Genomic DNA, 17,139 nt, shown 5'->3' on the forward strand with positions numbered 1-17,139 from the left:
CTGGCCAACCACTGCGTCTACGGTGCTCCACGTTGCCTGTTTCGTTGTGCTTCTTCAAAAGAGCATGAACAGCAAATTTTGAAACCCCAGTCTGCTTTGCAATCTTTGCCTGGGAGAGACCTTGCTGATGCAGTATAACTACCTTGTGTCTTGTTGCTGTGCTCAGTCTTGCCATGATTGACCTGTGACATAAAACTGTCTCCCACAACCTCACCTTTGAAGCAGAGTTTGGCTGTTCCTCACCCAGTTTTAAGCCTCCTACACAACTGTTTCTGTTTCAGTTAATGACTGTCTTTCAACCTATATATGAAATATGATAGTATCACCTTTTTGGTATGATTGCTTTATCATACACCTGACTATAATCCTACAAAATCCATGACTTTGTGCAAGTTACCTAGATGGACTGATGCTGTTTTGAAAGCAAAAGGTGGTCAGACCAAATATTGATTTGATTTAGATTTCTCTTGTGTTCATTAACTTTGCATTTTGTTAATTGGTAAAACTATTAACACTTCTATTTTTGAAAACATTCTTACTTTGCAGCATTTTTTCCACACCTGCCTAAAACTTTTGCGGAGTATATAAATTGGTACAATAGATTTGCCGCAAATCACCAAAAGTATATATTTGGCTCAGTTGTATGAATTTTAAGCATCAATATTAATATGTACTTTCCTCCTGCAGACTATGGTGATGATTATTTGACAAGTAGGCAAGACTTGAGCCAGGGAAGAGGAGAGGTTATGGACATACTCTGTATCAATAATTAAGTTTTTATTTCAATTAAACTCTGATAATTTGTTGACAAAAACAGTGGTTGTCTTTATTTTAAGGTTGTTTGGCCTATTAGGTTTATATTGAAACTCTGTGTGGAGTAAGAAGTTGGGCTACACATCACCATTTATTTATATAGCGCCAACAATTTCACAGCGCTGTACAGACAATATTTGTCATTCACATCAGTCCCTGCCCTATTGGAGCTAATAGGAGAGAGAGAGAGAGAGAGAGATACAGAGAGAGATACAGAGAGAGAGAGAGAGAGAGAGAGAGAGGCACCCGGAGGATACCGACACAAACAAACATAGATAAGGACAGGGTTGAGAATCGAACTCATGACTCCAGTGCTGTGAGACAGAAGTGCTAACCAGTAAGCCAAGTTTGGCACATGACTTGTATTATTATTGTTATTATTATGATAATTATTATTGTTTGTTTGTTGAGCAATACAACAAAAACAAAAAGTACCAGTACCAGGATTGATCCTCACAAGTTGGTTCTGAATACTTTTTTCCTTTGCAAAATCACGAGCTGTGAATAGAATAGTGTCAAGAGCTGAAAATTAGGCAAATTTGCACAAACTGAAAGATATTGCACCCATGAATATTTTATTGTTTGTAAAAAAATAAATAAAAGGTATCTCCTTCAACTATGTCTGATCATAGGAGGTATCTGCTTGCCACAAGTTTAATAGAGAGATAGATGTCTGATTATCTTGTATATATCATTTGCACAATTAGCAACATACATGACCAGGGAGTTGTGTCTTGGTTGGGGGCTTCTTCTCCAATTAAGGTCCCCATACATGCTGAGCTTCTGTCTGCTACCCATCAATATATTGGAAGCATTTAAAAATGTGTGTTTCATGTTGAACTTCATTTTTATACACATATGATTACTATTAAGTTATAAACACAGTAATGATCAGTGTTTAGTTGAGTTTATGGGATTATCAGAAGAATGAAAAAGCATGTATGTGTATGTAAGATAGATTAGATGCACAGAATGGGAAGTTCCAGAATTACAATTTTAAATATACAAATTGTCATTCAAAGGATTATCTCAAAGGCAAATTAGAAATGGGTATACAGAACTATGTAGAATTTAGAAGCCAATATGACCAACTGAGACAAAGTGAGACTGACCTTTTTAAGGAGTTACCGAAGGTGTGTAACTACTGAAATGTGTAGAAATGACTCCATAAAAGTACTTGCAGTAAATATCTGGGTGCATTGGCTAAACTAAACATGTTTTGGATAAGTAATATTACAAAGCCTAAATTAGATTTAATATAGGACAGAGACATAACATATAGGCATGTATTTCTATGCAAAAAGATAACGTAAATCAGAAGTTGTGTGAAGTTCTAAAGTTGTTCCATAGAGAAATGTCATGTAAACCTTTGGCATTTTGTTAGCATGTTATTGAAGGTAAAATGGTATGGGTATGGGTTAGACACAATGACTACATGTTGTCAATGAAGAACATGCTCACCATTATCTAAGAGTTTTTAGCCATTTTCACTTTCTCTTTCAAGCTTAGTCTAGCATTTCAACCTCTCCCTTAAATCCTCCACTGTACTAAAATATATGAAATATGTAATTATTCTGCCAATATATATATATATATATATATATATATATTATATATATATATATATATATATATATATACACGCCGTACTTATTTATTTTTACACAAATACAAAAGCATTACATATTACTGGAAACGATCAACATCTATAATAATATATTTGCATTGCATTATACTGTTTTACCATGCTAAGCAAACAACAATAAGATCTAGAGCCAGAATGTGGTTATAATATATTACAAAAATAATGACATATCAACATAACACAATGTTACTATATATATATTTGGCACACTGACATTCTGGCATGGACAGCACCACCACACAGAGGTACAACATATAGAGATGGTTATTTCTAATGATATCGAGCATTAATACAATTACATCCAATATGGCCCCCTACATCGGTAGCACACAGCGAATGACACTAAAAGTAATTATTGTAGCTTTCTTAGTGTAGTTGCCAGAACAGCCATTTAAACCAAGGTCATATGAAATACACTTGCTGCAATGCAATTAGTTTAGATGCATGTCTGCAATAGATACTATACAGAAATACACCATGCATCTGAACTAAGTGAATTTGAGTCATACAACACATATTTTCTACAAATTATTTATTTCCCTGTTGCATAGCAGTGTGAACTGTACAAGATAACACTGTACTGCAAAGCAGTAGCATAGCAGCACTTAAGTTTACAGAACCAGCAGTAGACTCCAGGAGACTGCATGGCTCCCATCTCTGGGACTACTACCATTCAGGACAACATTCCCCTCCTCCTCCGGGGATTTCAGCTGGCTGTTTCCTTGAGGTGTAACTGTCTGGAGACTTGAATGACTGAATGAAATGTAGCATATACAGCAGACTGTCCTATTCACATTCACAATTCTCCAGGCTCAAAAAAAGAGCCAGTCATGGTGTTAGTGGAGTGAGTATCAGGTTGTCCAGCTAGATCCTAGGCTATGGATGAAGTGACCACAGTTACAAGTCCCACGTATGCATAAAACATATACAACTAGCAAGTTATATAAAGCACATTCATTCATATCCTGGTTGCACATGGCTGTGTTGTCTTCCTAGACTGTTATTTAAAAATGTAAGTGTTCTTTTTTTTCCATTTTATGACTAGTCTCTGCTTGATTTTCTGTAATTTAAAACACATATCTGTTGTGAGCCAGCTTGGCAGTGGTTACCAAGGCTGTACTAACAATACATGTACAGAGAGAAGACTAATGACAGCGTTCCCTGAGTCATATTCCTATGCATACAGCAGTACTATACAAGTTACTTCTTGCAGTCTTATCCACTCAGAAGGACTCATCAGTACTCTGTACTCTGCATTCTGGACAGCACAGTACATTCATTTTATGTTAAGAAAAATAATAACTGCTATTATATCACAACCATATATGCCAATATATAATACAATTATGTCACTTTCACATGTATGGACAACTAAATTGTCAACTATCCCTAATTTCCAAGGAGAAATGTGGGTTTAAAAGATTTGCAATTCATCATATTCTGCACATCGTATCCGATTCTTATACTCTAGAAATTGATAAGGACTGATGTGGAGTATTTAATATGGAAACATATTATAACCAAGTCCAACAGAAATTGCAGTGCACACAGACCATATGACGTGCATCCATCTGCTGCTTACTCACCTTCATTAGGTGCTGGTTAATCCATTTAGTAAATGTTTTCTTCTGTACTTTGTCTCTTTCATCTGGAAATAGAAAGCAAAATGGTTTAAGAAAGAAAACAAAACATATGACAAAAATAATGTCAGAAGAGAGATAGAACCGTGTAAGGGGGGGAAGTGTGGGACACTGTATGTGGAATGGGTGGTTAGTGTCACAGACGACAGGGCCTATGATGTTACTGTATACAGAAATTAAGTAAAGTTACATGGTTACATTCTTCAGCATAAAAAGAAAGTCACCTTAACATGCACATATATATCAAAGAACTGGAGGCGCCCATAGAGTGACAGGGAATGTGAAGGTAATTGCAGTATTGTGTTGACAGTTCAGAGCAACTTTGCTGTTCAGCAAATTTATATGATAGGCAGATATTGAGTAAACTATATGTTCTTTAATCAAAATGTATGTTGATGTGCTTCATTTTGTGATCTATTTTGTAACATATCTGATTTTAGACAGTTTTATAACAGATGGCATAAACAATATAAAGCTGAAAAGCATACTGGAAAATACTGAAACAATTCACAAAGACTGGGGGTAGAAGTGGTTAATTGTGAGATCAAGATTATGTTGAGGTGAAATTGTTGTAAACCATGCACCACACACATCTTAAACCATATGTATGGGGCAAAGTTTTAAGTTGTTAGGGAATTAAGGTCACTTTACCCAAGACATTTTCCTATCAAGCACACCAACATCCCATGGGAAGGGCAATTATAAGAACAATGATGAGCATCATAGGCACATTTCTAGCAATGATAACCGTCAGTGGGATATGGCAATTGTTACACACCAGGGAATTAAAGTCACTTTCCCAATACATTATTCCTGCCAGAATCAACCATTCCCAGTCCATTTGAGTCTGAAATGTACTCATCAGTAACGCGATGACAGCTGTAGGCACATTTTCATTACTAGTACCTGCAAACGGGCTGGACAACAGATGCATGTCACTGTCAAGACATTTATTATACACTATTAGACTGAGTATATATACTAGAATAGTATATATAGTTCCTAGAACACCAGGAACACACAAACACCATACTGACATATAGCTGATTGACAGCAATACTTGTCAATAGCAGAAACAAGGGCCTTTCAAAATCACAGATGTATTTCTTTATGACCTCAATAATAAGTATGTCCATATACAATACTTATAATGGTCATTGATTTGGGCAATATAAAAGTTAAAGATAAATAAAGTCAACACAAGTCTACCAGTGTGGACTTTTAAGATTCAGAAGATCTATATATGTCCCTGTATTTCTGCTCACACACACACCAATATTGGCTGTTATACCAGAGTGTGTGACCCTGAGATGATTGTGATGGCCAATAATGATCTCCCGGAGTGATCCAAATGCTTGGAGTGAGCTCCAAATAACTCAATTTGGCCACCTCTTTGTATTGCAAAATTGAAAAGTGATCCTGCCACTTGGTGATTAGACAGAGTGGCAGCCTTGTGACACCACCTTAAGACACTTGTCAGAAGGCTCTGCCATCACAAGTACCATATTTAAAAGTCATCTGAATATCCAAACCAGCAACATGCACATAACATAAATACCAGTAGTGGGGGCCAGCAACATAGACTATTATCAGCAATACAGGGTACACATGACTATAAAGAATCAAATTTATAAGGGGATCAATAAGGCTGGATAATGCAGCTCAAATCTGCGCATCTGGTTTTGAGCCTGAACACAACAGACCATACATCAGCCGATATGAGCACATGGATTTAAAAACATCCACTGCAACTTCTGTAATTCAGAATTTCTCAGATTGCTCCCAAATAGTGTTGGTGTGACCCTAATTCAGGTATTAAAGAACCACTAATCCTAGTAAATTGTGCCTTATATAAAAGTGCTACTATTAATATTTACAAATATATGCATTATAGTTCCCATACCTTGGCAGAACTTGAGATATTTGACTTTCTATTTGTTTGCTGTGCAACCAAGTGTAAGCTATTGTTCATTGTTATCAGTCTTTTTCTGCAAAAGTCTGGTCACAGTGTCCTTCAATGGCATTACTAATGTCTGCCCATCATCATGTGTGTCTTTGCAAAAGCCTTGTACACATAGGTACATGACATTAAAAAACAGGGGGGAAAAGCAGTTTTCAGCATTATATGGTTGTAAATGACCCCAATAAAAGATAACTTAAAACAATAAAAAATTATATTTAAAAATTCCCATGAAGCCGGAAGTGATCAGGCTGCTAGACCTAAGAGATGAACAGTCGGTCACGTACAGTTTTTTCACCCACGTGGGTGGCTACAATGAACAATAATCCTGTCCTTTGTCCTGTGTGTGACCAGTATGAGGAATAACAAAAGTCTACCTGCAGTCAGACTGATCTATTACACACTGCGATTTTCAGAACTAACTGTTCGCAATTCACTGCTTGTATGGATCTACAATTAACACCGCTCATAAGCAACATCTATTGGAGTCTATCAGAAGTTAATGTGGGCAGACAATGACCACATCTGACTATGAATGTGGTCATTGCCAACTTGGTTAATGAATGGTTGTTCAGTCCTGATTGGATGGTTATTTCAGATGTGGCCACACAAGTGTATGGTCAAATATGACAGAAATTTGTCTGCTTAGCGGTTGGTCCAATAGCTGATAGTTCATATCTTTCATTAACCTACAGCAGGAATATTTATGAAAAAAATTAAGGAGCACGGTACAGAAGATGTTACACTCAGCTTTTTGATGTTATGCACCCATTTTTTTCCACCACTGCTCCTGTTTTTAAGGACACGAACACGGATTACCAAGATGGCAGTGTGTTTGTTATGATTAAATGTTTGCACCGGATAATAGGGGGCTTCGCACACATGGTCAGATAAGGGGTTTTCAAGCAGAATGCAGGATAGTACCAATGATGTACCTGATTGCCACACAATGCAAAATTTGATTTTATTAGTGGGATAAGATTTTGGATAAACTACAAGGAATAGGAACTGTATACATTTGGAAGTGGTACCAATTTAGCCTCAGTCCGCAGAGTCTTTAAGCCCTCGCAAAAGGTCAGGTAGTCTTGCAAGTGGTAGTAATTGGAACTTGCCTACTAGTTTCAATAGATGCATTTTGTTCAAAATAGAATAAAAAATAATGTAATTAAACTTTAAAATACAAAATTGTGACAGCTGAAATATAGGCTTCCTCAATATCTACTTAAGTCATTGGTTTTATTATACACAGAAAAAACGTCAAATATTCTGGAAAAAGATATAGACACTCAAATTAAGGAGATGGTCCACATGTCATAGCAGACAGTACTATGAGGTGAGAGCATTACCTTTCAATTTCAAACTAAACATTGAAAAACGTCATAATAAACCATCAAACAGATGAATGAGGATAACTTCCAATGTATGAACACTAAGGAAAAATAGTCACAGTTGCAGTCCATGCATTTACACAACCAAAAATGACACAAATGTTCACACTTCATAAAGGGTAATTCAAACAGTGTTAAAAACAATCACTAATGAGAAATTAAAATTTCCTTGGAATACAACCAGCAAATAATACACAAAACAAAAACTAATGCTGTATTTCTACCGAGAGCATACAAATTTCAAAAGCCTATTTATGTTTTCTATATTTTTCTCAACCTGTTGTTTCACAAACATAGAAACAAGTAGTAAACACGCTGTCATCTGAGACATATGCTGAGTGCCAGAAGGAGAAAGACACCACACTGCAAGCTGTACAAGTACATGGTACATACTGACCCATACAGCACATCAGAGTTACCAGCACTGCATTCAGACTCTGCTCACTACTGTACAGATGCCACATCATTCTTCCTACCCTTCTTGGTGTTAAATTAAAGTAGATTTAGATTTTGCAGTGCAGGAAGGAAAATTCAATGACGAGCAAGCTCCGCCTGCCAGGCTAAAAACCAGCAGCAACACCCATTTAAAAAAAAAAACACACACAAGCAAACGCTTCATTTGCTGAATGACACAAAATAACACTGTGATTCCAACTATAAGCACTATATAGAACAAACCGTCAGTGTAAACACAAAGGATTATACCAGGCTGTGAGTTCAAAAATATGTCTCTACATAAAACAACATTTATCTTATTTACTAACAGTGACAATAAACTTATTAACCACAAAAAAATAAAATAAAAGGGGAAAGCATTTGATGCATTTTAGTAAGTAGCATATTGAAAACATAGTTGTGATCTTATGTGTAACTATTTCTAGGTGGTAAATATAGTCCAGGAATAGTTGATACACAGCCCATAATAATTAGTACATTCATGTCTCACACACATGAACGGTAAGTATTGGTTTAGGAGCAGCACCTATCTTGCAGTACACTGTATAAATTAACTTAATTAAACTAACCGAATAACCATAAATACATGGCAGTGAATCCATTTACCATGCTTAGTGATCAGGGCATAAAATAATCCTAACAAACTGTTATTTAATCAAATTGTAAACACATCATCAGTAGAAGCAGATATTAAAGAATATGGAGGCATCACACAAAATATTTAATTTATTGTGCACAGATAATCTTTTTACCAAAGGAATACGTGATGTTTTGCATAATCTGCTTTTACCCTCCATTCAAAATAAAATATATAGTTATCATTTGTAAGGTGCCACAGTGCTCCGTCGCACTAGAGAGTGTAAGTAAATTGAGCATACATAAAACAGGGACATACAAGACAGGCAAAATAAATACGCACCTGCAACAAACAATAGGGAGGGTCCAGCTTGTGTGGGACCTTAACTTCTATTGGGAAAAGGGCAGAGCTGAGAGTGGACATTGTGACAGTAGCGAGGATGTAAATTGTGTACCAGTAGCATAGTGAGAGTAGGGTAGGCTCTAACAAAGAGCTGGGTTTTCATCATCATCATCATCATCATCATCATGATCACCATTTATTTATTTTCACAGAGTGATTGCAGATTTGAAGGCTGGGGTAGAGTCTGATTAGGCTTGTTATAGAATTCCACAGGTGGTTACAGACAAGAAGTCTTGTAGGTAGGAGGTGGTTATCAGAGAGGAGAAAGGCGCAGGTAAAGGTCGGTCTTAAAGAGTGAAGGTGGAGTATTTCGAGAAGGGGTGTTGGTAGTTGAGGACGAGGGTTAGGGTATGTCATTTGAACAGGTTTATGGAGAATATGGGGAGTCAGTGTAGAGATTGCATAATGGTGCTATGGATGTGGAGGAGTAAGAGAAGAAGATCAGTCTTGCCATGGCATTTAGGAAAGATTGAAGCGATAACAGATGGGTGAGGTGAATGCATCTTAATAATAGGTATAAAATCACGAGGGCCTGTTCATATATATCCACAATGGGTTAAATGCATTAAAATTAGCTCATGTTTTAAACATGTTTTAGTTATGCATTTTTAATGCATTTTCCATACGCTTTTGCCAATACAACCTTTACACTAGCAGTGCACAGTAACACATGAAATATTGGATGTACTGCATTCTAAAATTTATAGCCCAGCAACAAAAATTGTGGGACAGGGCAATAAAAAAGCAAAATCTTATTTTAATACAGTTCTCAACAGTAGCTGAATATTACATTAATAAGTATCAGCAAGCAGTCAATGTAATTCATGACACACTGGATAATAAAACAAAATTAACATTTTTATCCACATACATGTACAAATAGTATTGTTATGTTTTTACTATAAAACTGAAACAGTTCTTAGGTCATATGTATTGCCAGAGTATTTTGTATTAAGTGGTGTTAATTTTCAACCCATAGTTAAACAAAGGTTTTGTTTTGAGAACAGATAGCACATTCCAATGTTTACCAGCCTTGAGTTAGTAACATTAAAAACAACACAAAATCTTCATTACCAGAGCGTTTTGACAGTTTAAACCAGAATGGAAGACTATCAGTGCAGGTAACCTATCCCTTATAATATATTTTTTATTAATGATTATACCGGAAATATACCTATTATTTGTGTATTTTGCTTGGATAATGTAATGACTGAAAGCCCAAGAGATAAATTTAGTAATGGATTAACTTACAATATTTGCAATGTTTCCATTTAAAACTGGTTGCCTAATTATGTAATAACATACTAATGTTTTTTGTTGAAATTAACTAAGCGCTATTAAGATACAACCCAAAGTTGAATTTTTATGTTTTCTGTGGAGCATTTACTGAGCGGTTATTCATGTGCATAGTTATTGAGCTATTTCTATTCAGATATATTGGGGTAATAAAACCACTGAGGTGATAATAGCCTGAACTATGTCACTAGGATGATTTTCACATGTAGTAAGTGCCACTTGAGAGAAAAGTACTCTGGCTTAAACCCACTTTTACCTGTGAATGTGATATTTTGCACATAAAACCTCACAGTCCAGGACCATGTTGGAGAGCTCAAGACCTGACAACTAAAATCCAAAAATTGCCTACATTACCCTTATGTTGATGAATGGAAGCATGGGGTCTAATCAGGGCCGGATTTACCACTATGCAACCTAGGCACCTGCCTAGGGCCTAGCGGCTCTCGGGGGGCCCAGCTGTGGGGGACAAGTGAAAATATATAACGGGCACCCCCCGACCCCCCCGACTCGCGGGAGCGGGGGTCGGGGGTGCCGCGAGTCGGGGGAGGGGCTAGTATGGTGGCTGGTCTCCTCCCTCTATCTTCTGTGTCACATGGGACCATGGCCAGCTGGGAAGAGAGAAGCTGCTGCGCATGTGCAGCAGCTACAAGTCGGCAATCTGAAAATGTACAGCAGATGTGTGTGGTTTATTGCTGTCATTATACTGTTCAATTACAACCTTACTTGTAGAGCCTGAGTGCAGATGTCATTCTTTATGTCTATCTCCAATTATAGCATTATACTAGCAGTATGGTGATTACTTGTGTTATTTCAGAGTTCAATATTCAAAGATACTATTATGCTACTAATCAAGCCTCACTGATACACTAGATATTGCTCTACCCTTTAATGAACATTCTGTTACAGCATTTGCCTTGGTCATGCTCTACATTCCCACTGTGTAAAACATTGATTCAATGGGCTTCCATGTAAATGGCATTACTCCTGCTATAGAGTTGCTTATTTTCCTATTGCCATTAATAATGAGCATAAAACTTTATCATGGTTTCAGTGAGGATGTCTATGTAAGTGCTTCACATGCTGAGCAATAAGTGGTTATCCTACACTGATGAACCCCAAACACTGTGAAACAGGCTCCGTGGAGGAGGGAGGAGTGGTCAAATCTTTTGATGGTTATGACAAAAAGGGGCTATTTATGATCCAGCCCACCACTATTCAAATGGTGGAGCTTCCAGTTCCACTTCATACACAAAATATAATAAAGCTTTAAAAAAAACCACATTGAAATCATTACATTTGTTTTCAAATTTTTAAGGAAAGAAAACCCTAAAACACGTGTCAGGGCTTATTGGGAGGAACAGTTCTATTGTTAAACTTGTATACTATTAATTTTATTTAATTTTATATTAGGGCCTATTTGCAGGGAGGGAGGCTTACGTATTAGATAAGGGTGCATTGATTTAATGCCAGGGCTGTTTTAGATTTTCACGAACATTCCAGGATCTACACAAGCAACAACTGAGTTTAAGACACCAGCAGCCACAGGTGATGAAAGTGAGAAGAACAGGTAGGAGAGAGCAGGACAGTCTGCCATCTGTCCTGGATCTGGTGGGGCAGTCCTGGGTGACTGTCTCGCTCAGTCAGGATTTGGTCCAACTACAAGGACAGTTGGGAGGTATGTCCCGCTTCACACTGTACTACTGGTGAAGGCAGAGCTGCGTGCACCTAACAGTAGTGCACACAGTATTGTCTGTGTATATGGTTATGTCTAAAATTATAGCCATAGCCATAGTACACCTTAGGGGCCCCCCTGTCTAAAGTGCCCCGGGCCCCCCAGAGTCTTAATCCAGTGCTGCATGGGACGTGCACCACATGACAGGTGCCGTCCCATGTATGAATAGAGGGAAGAGTGCACAGCTTATGGATGCAAAAAGGTAAGTCGGGAGGGAGAGGGGGGTGTAATATATTGCTAATGTGTGTGTGTATATGTTATGTGTGTGTGAGGGGCCAATGTGTGTGTGTATTATATGTGTGTGTGAGGGGCCACTGTGTGTGTATTATGTGTGTGTGTGAGGGGCCACTTTGTGTGTGAGAAGGGGGGGGCCCATACCAATATCTTGCCTAGGGCCCCATGAGGTGTAAATCCGGCTCTGGGTCTATTTAAGTGGTGAAGAGCCAACATGCCGATGTTTCTCTTATACAACTTTTTCTTATTTTTCAAAGGGTTATCCCTGGATAAATCATAGATTTATCTGGCATTAACCTAATTACCAACACTGATCGCTGTACCCATAAACCTCTATGGGGGCAGCTACTTTAGGCAATTCATCAAGCTGTGAAAAGCTTTTCGCAGCAAAGTAATGCCATCTTGGGATGGCATCACTGCTATTTTTCAATGGGATGTAGCTGAAGCCTCTATGGCAGAGGTAGGCAACCTTTCTTTATCAGTGTGCAGGCTAAAATGTAGTCAAGCCCAGGTGTGCTAGCTGTGTGTGTGTATGTATGTATGTATGTATGTATGTGTATATATATATATATATATATATATATATATATGTATCTATATATATATAGATACATATAGATACGATACTGAACTGCTATGCATGCACAGCAGTTCAGTGTCGGCGAGAATGAGATGAAATGACAGCCGGACGCCGTGCCAGTATGCAGGGAGCTGCGTGCCACCCCCGGTTTGCCGACCCATGCTCTACGGCTTACCTGGAAAGCGATATGTGACAACGTATAGCACTTTCTTCATTTGCCAGCAGAGTTAGGCTGCCACTGAACAGAACAAAATCTTTGCAGAGGGGGGGTGTGGGGGTCATAGTAAATTGCAGCGGTGCTTCTTTATGTTCCGCTGTGACACATATTGATGGCTACCTCGCTGAGGTCATAAATAGATGTTTATATATTGGTCCCTACTCTGCTTGCCTTAGACAAAACTCTAATAACTTACAATGAATTGTCAGGTCTGGAACACAGTGACAATACATTAACTGGGCTTTATGCAGCTTATATCACCAGCGCATAATAACAGCACATAATTCACCGGTACTACATAAGAAATTCAGCAACACTGTTTTGACTACTGCCATAAGACAAGGTCAACATTAATCAAGAAATGTGTCCTGGTCATTACAACACAAACGTTTTGTCTTATTCATTATTTACTGCATGATACTGTAATTAGGGGATTGTTTTCGTGGTTGTGCATCAAGTAAGAGGCCTGAACAAATCCATTCAAATAAAACACACCACCATCAGGAGTAGAGGTTTTAGAAAGTATTTAAAATTCAAGAGCTTTGTCACTGTTATATCTGGACACAAACAGAGTATTGTGCGGCATATTGAAAGTCTCTGTGTGGTGTAAGCAAACACACTTGGTGCCAGAAAAAAACACAAAAGGCAGAGAAGGGAGGAATGTGTGTGTTGCAAAATGGAATAGTGTTTGGACAGGGCCAACATTCATTTAGCAGAAGTTTGTGTGTTTGACACTATCTTCACAGTTTGCTTCTTTTTAATCACATTGTAAAAACACGGCAACCTCTCTTTGGAAAAATAATTAAAACTGATGTGACAAATACAATTTTAGCGTGATGTGTCACATGTGTCAACTTAACTGAATGCCCAATAAAGAGTTTGTAAATTGGTGGCACATCCTGTCTATAGGGATCCACTCATTTTCAAGTATCAATTACCTGCATGTTTTAGGGAACGTTGCCCATATCACTGCATAGCCTGCTCTTCCAGGCTGCTTCACACTATTCACTGTGTGATGTAAACTACCCCACAAAGACCCATTGATACTGGCACCTAAGTGTGTAGAAGCCTCTACAAGGCAGCAGTCTGCTAAGTGTTTCATGTACCAAAGCATAAGAAATGCACATAAGTGGAGCTTACTAAAATAGTGGCAATGTTTTTGAAAGTAAAATTGTCATTGTTAACGTACAATTGGAAATGTGCTAAATTTTAGAAAATGGTGAGTGTGTTTGTTGATAAAACAAAACTCCAGTATGTGATATGAAAACATGTGAGGTTTCTAGTTAAAGTTGGACAGTCAGTAAATTTACCTACAATAAGTGCGATCTTGCATGCATGAACTTCATTTCATATAGAGGGACATTTGAAACCACAATCTTCCTGCATCATTTTGACCACAACTCTGTACTGTTTGCGAATCCAGCTCCTTCCACCACCTACCTCCCTCAGCCTGTGGCTGCCAGCCCCTGTCTCATACAGCTCTGTCCTCATTAGCATAATCATATGAGTTGACAGTTCATGGCTTACCACAAGATCAGCGCACTCATTTCCTGAAACACTCTATGCCCCTTTGCACATTCTGATGAGGTGTTTGGCTGCAGGTTGTTCTATCCCCCGCCCACATAAAATCTATGGCATCAGGACATGAAGCCTGTTAACTATGAAGTGCTTAGATCCCAGTAATATTCACCTTAAAAATGAAGTACAATTTTAACCTGTCAATACTGGACATCGGTATCACATCAATGTCAGCGGAGTGATTTTCAATGTTGTATTTTTCAATGTTGGTCGATGTGGGGGTGTATATGGTGGTATGCCAGATCGCCACCTCTCCTCTGCCTTCACTGTAAAACTATCAAATTCCATTTACTTACATTCCCATTATATTTTTCATACCACCACTTCTAAATTTCCACTTCAACCACTGAACGCACTATTAAAAAAGCTAGCACTCCTGTTATGACACTGGAATGACATTTCCCATTATCTAAACTGTGTCGCAATACTTACCGTAGGACACTGCATTTTCCTGGTGACTAAGAACACACTGGTGATTATAATCCACCCATGCTGCCCCTCAATCGTTTCTTCATAAAACCAATGTTAACAAGAAGAAAAAAAACACATACTTTACTTATACCCACTTCACTGTCCAGGACGCCTTACAGTGCTTTTCTCATAAGGATTGTTGACCCCTAGAAAACTACTTCATAGTCTACAGACCTGAAAATAAAAGCCCTGAGCTATGGGAAAATTGCCCTATGGCCAGTGGTGTAACTAGGAATAAAGGGCATGAACAGCGAATAGAGCCACTTCAAAATGTGCTGTTGGTCCCTATTCCCTCTTCAGCATACAACGTTGTAAGTTAAGCAGACGTGCACACCAGTGAGTAAAACCACCAGCCTAATATTGTGTAAGACCCCTTTGTGCCGTCAAAACAGCTGTGACCCGTCGATGCAAGTACTCCACAAGGCCTCTGATGGTGTCCTGTGGTATCTGGCACCAAGATGTTAACAGAAGAACCTCTATGTTCTGTAAGTTGCGAGGTGGTGTCTCCATGGCAACTGACTTGTTTTTCCAGCACATCCCACAGATGCTCGATCGGATTGAGATGTGGGGAAATTGGAGAGCAAGTCAACACCTTGATCTGTTTGTCATGTTCCTCAAACCAGTCCTGAATATTTTTTGCAGTCTGGCAAGGTGCATTATCCTGCTGAAGAAGGCCACTGTCATCAGGAAATGCTTTTGCCATGAAGGGGTGTACTTGGTCTGCAACAATGTTTAGGAAGGTGGTACGTGTCAATGTAACATCCACATGAATAGCAGGACCCAAGGTTTCCCAGCAGAACATTGCCCAGAGCATCACACTTCCTCTGCTGGCTTGTCTTCTTCCCATAGTGCATCCTGGTGGCATCTCTTCCCCAGATAAAAGACGTACACGCACCCGGCCTTCCACATGATCTAAAAGAAAACATGATTCATCAGACCAAGCCACCTTCTTCCATTGCTCCAAGGTCCAGTTCTGGCACTCACGTGCCCATTGTAGGTCAGGGGAGGGATGACAAATTTTAGCCCGGGGGGCAAGACTCGACTCAGCAGCCTACTTTCAATGGAAAAAATGCAGGTGGCCCAGTGACCCAGCCCAAGATAGCCCAATATGGGACCGGCCTGCCCCTGTTGCAGGTGCTTTCGGCAGTAGACGGGTCAGCATAGGCACTCTGATCGGTTTGCTGCTACACAGCCCCATACGCAGCAAGCTGCGATGCACCTTTCGATCATAGCAACTATTCACTTTTTCAACAATTTGTGCTACAGTAGCTCTTCTGTGAGACTGGACCAGACGGGCTAGCATTCGCTCCCCACATGGATCAACTGACCCAGTTGTCTAGCCATCACAATTTGGCCCTTGTCAAGGCCACTCAGATCCTTACACTTACTCTACTCGGATAAAGGGACCCAACTTGTATTATAAAAATATACTCCAAACCATTACAACACAACTATCAGCCTGTATAATGGTAGGTCTTTGTATCAACTATGAAACAGTAACAACTGGAAAGTTTTTCCAATTCTTCAAATATGATTGGGTTCATTAGTCCACTGTTACAGAAGCTTCTTAATTTGTACTGTTATGTGTGGCTCAGTTTGATCACTAGCTACAATACCCCTCCCGTGGCAAGGCAAGGTGAGTTTGTGCAATCTTTTGACATCACCCTTGTACTCAGATGCACAATTATAGTCTCTGCTTAGCCCATCCATCAACACTCTGTTGAATGTTATTTGGGTGATGCCTTACTTACGATACACAGAGTGTTTGTTGTTACTGACTAATGCTGATGCAACTTGTGCCTTAGTGTGTTTCCTTCAATTTCAGGTAAATATTTTGTCTTGCTTATTCACATTCTGAAAATACAAATGCTCCTGTAGTACAGTGCTGAGCAACAGACGCCCCATGGCCTGATACGCCTTCACCTGCGGCCCCCAGCTCTATATTGTAGATCTGACCTATACTCTGCTGTTATCAAGCAGAGAATAAAACTGAAAGGGAGCAGCTGGCATTTCACATAAAGTGACCTCTTGCGCACACTGCAGGAAGGTCACACAGCACATCAAAGCAGAGAAGAAGGAATAAAAAGTACAGTGCAGTCAGCTCCACGTCCTCTCCCTATGTCTCCGGTGGGCTCCAGTTGTGCAGGTAA

General features: G+C 38.9%; 1 protein-coding gene across 22 annotated transcripts in view; it reads right to left on the reverse strand.

Annotated features, from left to right (window-relative positions):
• Positions 1-17,139, reverse strand: part of DST (dystonin) — a 474,923-nt gene that overhangs the window by 335,331 nt on the left and 122,453 nt on the right. For 21 of the 22 annotated variants that reach the window (XM_075202543.1, XM_075202542.1, XM_075202533.1 and 18 more), the window contains one exon: positions 4,045-4,106. In XM_075202543.1, coding sequence (XP_075058644.1) covers positions 4,045-4,106 — 62 coding nt within the window. Of the gene's footprint in view, positions 1-4,044; positions 4,107-7,843; positions 7,944-17,139 lie in introns of those variants that run through there. The other variant, XM_075202535.1, reaches the window with a different exon arrangement.

Source organism: Mixophyes fleayi, chromosome 3 (assembly GCF_038048845.1).
Source record: "Mixophyes fleayi isolate aMixFle1 chromosome 3, aMixFle1.hap1, whole genome shotgun sequence".
Lineage (NCBI taxonomy): Eukaryota > Metazoa > Chordata > Amphibia > Anura > Limnodynastidae > Mixophyes > Mixophyes fleayi.